The 5,910-nt window shown below is 35.7% G+C and overlaps 1 protein-coding gene across 2 annotated transcripts; it reads left to right on the top strand.

Moving 5' to 3' along the window:
- The first annotated feature begins 2,380 nt into the window (after positions 1-2,380).
- Positions 2,381-5,156, top strand: LOC131148771 (transcription factor RF2b). Of its 2 annotated transcripts, none has more exons than XM_058098687.1 (4): positions 2,381-2,869; positions 3,264-3,354; positions 3,512-3,638; positions 4,610-5,156. In XM_058098687.1, exons 1-4 carry the CDS (start codon positions 2,421-2,423, stop codon positions 4,804-4,806), a joined length of 864 nt encoding a protein of 287 aa, XP_057954670.1. In that variant the 5' UTR covers positions 2,381-2,420; the 3' UTR covers positions 4,807-5,156. The 2 variants fall into 2 exon arrangements, with proteins under 2 accessions (XP_057954670.1, XP_057954671.1); XM_058098688.1 differs by having other exon boundaries at positions 2,402-2,869; positions 3,512-3,658; positions 4,610-4,720.
- The last annotated feature ends 754 nt before the right edge of the window (positions 5,157-5,910 follow it).

Below are 5,910 nucleotides of genomic sequence, written 5' to 3'. Positions count from 1 at the left end.
TTCACTATTCAATTTAAGCATCAATTTTAGAGAAATATAATTGTTTTTAATTTAAACTATTAAAATTGAAATATGTGTTTTTAGCACTTTTAATATATTGATTTGGTCAGGTTAACCATTGTTAGGACCGGAAGGAGCTTATATGTGGGCTTGATATACATGGGTGAACACTAATTTGACCCAAAAGCTTAAGCCTATTAGGTCTTAGCTAGGCACAACCATGTATATAAGCACTTATCATTCATTCTAATTTTTCTAATGTAGAACAAGTTCACAAGTGGAATTCTCAACAATCTCCCCCTCACTTGTGATTTCCAACCGCTCCCCCTTGAACGAAAATCATCTCCCTTATGGGAGTAAGCCCAATTCCCCAACAGTTGCTCAAGTGAGCCTTACCACTGACACCTTACGTGCCTCAGATTACATTCCACGTGCCTCTGAACCAATCCTACCTCCCACGTATTGAGCCTATTCGGATCCATCCTAGGCCTAAATGATCCTTATTGGCTTTGGTCACACACTCGATCCTCCAACTGTTAACACGTCAGGAGAATTAGTTTCACGTCTCAACTTTTATGATGTCACTGACCTAGAGTTACGAACCATCGGTTCTGAAACCACTTGTTAGGAACGTAGGAGCCTATGAGTGGGCTTGATACACATGAGTGAACATCAATTTGACCCAAAAGCTTAAGCCTATTGGGTCTTGGGCCCAACCATGTATATAAGCATTCATAATTCATTTTAATTTTTCTAATGTGGGACAAACTCACAAGTGAAATTCTCAACAATATGATACCAGTGTTAAGTGGTTTAGGGTCTTCTCAACCCCAAAAGTTAGCTCATGGGGTAAGACTTTCCCTCACACTTAATAACGAACCACCAGCCCCTTCCACAACTGATGTGGGATAACTCAACAACCATGTACATTAAATGGAGCAAACCAAAACTGAATCGATAATAGAAAAAATTCAAAATTTCAAACCAAAATCGAACCGAAAAATGATTTACCAAATTTTTTTTTTGTTTGATTTAGTTAGATTTTGTGGTTTGGTTTGGTTTTTTTTTATTTTTTATTTTTCTTGCCTATACCTACTAAATAAATACCCTATTCTCTACCTTTTCAATTTAAATCTTGGAAAACTAAAAATAAGTTAGCATTTTTGTAATTTTCTGAAAATTAAAAACAAAATTTTAAAATTATTTTTCACAACTAAATGGGTCCAAAGTGACTTATCTCTTCACAAAAAGTTAAATTATGGACGAAGAAAGAGGTTTACATTTAGTAGCTGATAGCTGTACAAAAGATATCAAACCTTTACACATAAGGCCAAAATAATACTGTATTATATATATATATAGGAGAAATTATATAGGGGACCTCCTCCTGCACATGTCTGTGTACCTATTTCCTTAATTATACACTTACTGAAACTGGCTCTCTTTTTTATATTAATGAATGTATGATCAATTTGCCACATGTCTAACATTAAGAAAACAGACACACAGACCCGTGGAGAAGGAGGTCCCCTATATAACTTCTCATACTGTAGCTAGCTAGTGGGAAGGAGTGAGATAATTAATGCTTTTTTATTTATACGATATAATGGTATCCAAATAAAAATAAATAAATAAAGTCCTCCAATAGGACCAACATGGTCCTCCAGACTCTTTATTTCAATGAAAATACACAAAATAGTGAGTCATATTAGAATATGTGTGAGTCCTACAACGTAGCACTCATTATTTAATGTGTTTTTATTAGTTGAGAGAGTTTAATAGGAGGACTATGCTGGTCCTTTGAAGGGCTTAATTTTTTTCTTGTCTAAATTCATCCCCCTTTTTTTTATGATTGGGAAATTTGGGATGGCTAGTGTCCTTCGACCGTTACCAAAACTTAAGGGGTATGCTCGGCACCCCTTTCAATGTACATAAGTAAGTCCTGAAAAAGTTCAGAATGACAAATTCTAACTCAGTAGGATGTGTCTAAGACCCTTTATCTACTCAACTAATCAACCTGAATAATAAATCCACTCGTTTAATCTTCTTCACTTAAATGCTAAAAGCTTTCAACTCAATTAGAGAGCAAGTCTCAAAAAACTCAAAAACCTTGTCATCACACTCATGAGATAATTAATGTTAATATGTCAGTAGACCACTCGAATAACTTGGATTAGAACAGTAGGAACATATTTTACTGCACTCCAACTTTTTAAAAAATATATACTGTAATCAATATTTAATAAAACTTTAATTTTTAAAAATACTATTAAAAATTCATAGAATAGACCCCACTCAAAGTGATTGGAGTCTAAATAAGTGTTGTCGTGTGGTGTGTGGGTTTTGTGTATATATAGGTTATGGATAGTACCCACTGCTCATATATACAGCCATACTGCTAGCCAGCTGCTTCTGAAGAAATGGCAGACATGAGCCGAAATGGTGGTTTCACCAACGTGCAGCCTCCAATGGAGGTCGACTTCATTTTCCCGGCCGCCGGCGGGGGCGGCACAGCCGCCACCGCCGTTTGGTTCAACGATGCTCATGAAGCTGCACTGTGGAAGAAACCCTACGCCCCCATGCTCCATGCTGGTGGGGCCACCACCACCACCACCAGCAGCCATGGCTCGTCCACGAAAATGTACTGTGAACCCTATGGGGTTCACGGCACCACCCAGATGCCAACTCATCCGTCTAACCATCTGTACCCAAACCCCGACGGTGCTGTTACCTCCGCCTCCGCTGCCGCCGCCGCCGTCGCAGCCGGCAGCGCCGGTGGCGTGGCGGTGAAGGTTGAGGCTGGGACTTGCTCCCAGGTTAAATGGTTTCGGAACATCGACCCTAACATGGACCCCAAGAGGCTTAAACGGTGATTTAAGCATCTTAATCTCACACTGCATATATAATGTATAATAATTGCATAATTATCTTCTTTTTCTTTTTCTTTTTTTGGGTGGTGGTGAAGCTGAGATTAATTTCTGAATGTGACATAACATTTTTGAGTTGTGAAAGATATGAAAGGGGGTGAGTTAATTTTTTATAGCTACTAATATTGAACATATGAGGTTGTAATTCTTTTTTATAAAAACAACTCTCCTATGCTTAATTTTTTCCTTTTTGTTTTGTAAGTTATTTTAGGGTTTTCTTTTATTGTGTTTTAAAAGTGCAAAGGGTGTGGCACCATGTTAAAAAAATACAAGGGGTGTTCCTAGGTCTTTCTCCTTTTTTGAAATAACAAATTAAAATTCTGTATATGTGTGTAGGGTAATTTCAAACAGGATTTCTGCACATAAATCCAGAATGAAGAAGCTTCAATATGTAACTGAGATGGAGAAGAAGGTGAAATCTTTAGAGGTACTTATTAATTATATATCTATCATAAGCCTCTCTCTCTCTCTCTCTCTCTCTCTCTCTCTCTCTCTCTCTCTCTCTCTAACACACACACACACACGCACGCACAGGGCATATACGTGAACTAAAACAAATACTTAATTATTTGTCTTTAATACAGAAAGAAATAGCGGAGTTGTCTCCTCAGGTGGCCTTGCATGAACACCACCACAACCTATTGAAAATGGAGAATAGTTTCTTGCAACAAACACTATCCACCCGCACCAACGAGAAAATTGTTATGGAAGGTATTCAAGATCTGCATCAGGTTTTTTTTTTTTGTGAGAAAAGTTAGATTTGGAATGAGAAGGTGAGAGATCTACAATTTGCGATGCATCTTTCGTTTTATTGAGTTAGTATTTCCCACTTGCATAAAAGTGTGTGTCCACCGACTTAATTAACACCAAAATGTGAGTACCCATCGCTTCAAATGCACAATTTTTTTTTTTTTTTTTTTTTCCATTTTGAGTCCATTGGGAGATAGAGAAAAAATCTTTGAAAGGCACAATATCTCCTTGTAGGATTTGAGACTCTCAATTCTATATTCGCTGCACAATGTCCAGCAAGTGAGACTCAATCAGTACCGATGAGATTCACTTGCTTGAACTCGATCTATCCTAACAAGCATATTATCAATATGATAATGAAATTTGATGATCTCTTATGAGAATGACTTATCACTCAAATATTAAAATCTGTATTATTTTTTTTCCTGTGAGAAAAAAATTGGGTTTGGAAGGGGACACGCTAGATGTTAGATTTACAATACATTGATTTCGTTTTGTTGGGTTAGTGCTTTCCCACTTGCATAGGAGCATGGGTCCACTTACCAAAACAATTGATGCTATAATCATATTAATGAAATGAAAGTTCAATACGATACTCCTGATGATGAAATTTTTTCTCTTTTGCCCGATTGACAAGTTGAAGAAGAATTATACATGCCTAAAAGCAATAGTTTCTCGCTCCTATGTTGCCACATCAGGGGCATGTTAGTAAGTGAAACTTAATTACTGGCGGGATTCGCTAGCTGGAACTCACTCCCCCTCAATGTTGAATTACTCGTGTTGACCGAGGAATTTAACTATTCAAAATTCTACAAAAATTGACCCTCACTCATAAATATTTCTAAACATGGCAAGGTGTTATCTTAAACATGAATATACCATATATGCTCAAAAAGTGTGTATACTAATGAATTGTTCGCTTTCTTTTGCAGCCCTAATTGAACACAGCAAAGCAGAGGTGAGCAGGCTTCAGCAGAGGCAGCTGTCCTTGCAACACCAAGGCCAAGCTACTCCAGCAATGACGTATGGATGGGATCCTGCAGGGCCCAAGCAGCAGCTCATACCAAATCTTTACACGAACCAGTATGGACCTGACCAAATTTTGGATATGAAACCAAGAACGGGATAATTACATATCCTTGCATGGAATAGATCTATCCTGAATTCTTGATCAGTCATTCAGTCTTGGCCCTTGGGTGATCTCAATGTGTTGTCAAGCATATATGCATGCTTGGGTCTCCTCCTCATCAGTTGCTTGCTAGTTCTGTCCCCAACTGCTTTTGTTCTTAAGTAGGGTTTGGGTTTTAGTTCGTGATTTCTCTGAGTTGAATGTAAAATGCATGCTTCTCTTGTTGTCCATGTTGTTGTTATTTGATTTCTGTGTTTATTTTGTATGGAACTATATATGGAGAAATGTGTCTTTTGCAAGGCATTGCAAACTGCAACTTATGTGAATAATTGGAAAAAGTTTTTAAGATATTTCTGTGTGTTTAATAAGAAATATTTTTCATTTAATACATAGTTTATTTTATTATATTTAAACCAAAAGTATACATTAAATGCAAGTATATTTTCTAAAATAATTAATACCATATTTGGTATCATTTATGAAAACTTACATATCTTGGTTCATCAATCTTATTATTACATGTATAGAACACATTAGAATATTTCCTAAAGATGAAAATTAAGCACGAGAGTGTGAAATTTTATGTCCCAATAATTTGAAAAAAAATAAAAAATGAGCACACGAGTGGATGACAGTGAGATTCTAATATGGTAAATTTTAATTCATGAGCCAAATCACATGTACAGAGTGACAGAAAATGCAAACTCATCTGTCTCAGAGTAGTTGCTATTTTCTTTTAGTTTTGGGTTTTAGCTAGCTAGTACTTCTTTTCGAGTCTATTTGGATTAAAGATTTTATTTTAAAAAAATAGAAAAAGAAAATAAGAAGGAAGTTTATCTTCTATTTTATTTTCTCCCTGAATCAAATAGTGTTTAAAATAAAAATTTACTCTACTGTGATTACAAATTTTAAATAAAATCAAATATTAATTGTGTGTAAAATCATTTTTCATTCATAAGCTATATATTTTATATTTTTCTCACTTTCCTCAATAATCAAATACTAAAAAATGGATTCTTTAATATTTTTTCCTCTTCTTTATATTTTTCGAGTTCTAAAAGAGCATTTGAGACATGGTAATTCTTCTTGTTTTATAAATTTCTA

The sequence above is a fragment of the Malania oleifera genome, chromosome 2, assembly GCF_029873635.1.
Source record: "Malania oleifera isolate guangnan ecotype guangnan chromosome 2, ASM2987363v1, whole genome shotgun sequence".
In the NCBI taxonomy this organism is placed as follows: Eukaryota; Viridiplantae; Streptophyta; class Magnoliopsida; order Santalales; family Ximeniaceae; genus Malania; species Malania oleifera.
The sequence above is the reverse complement of the archived record's forward strand: the minus strand, read 5'-3'. Positions and strand labels throughout refer to the sequence as shown.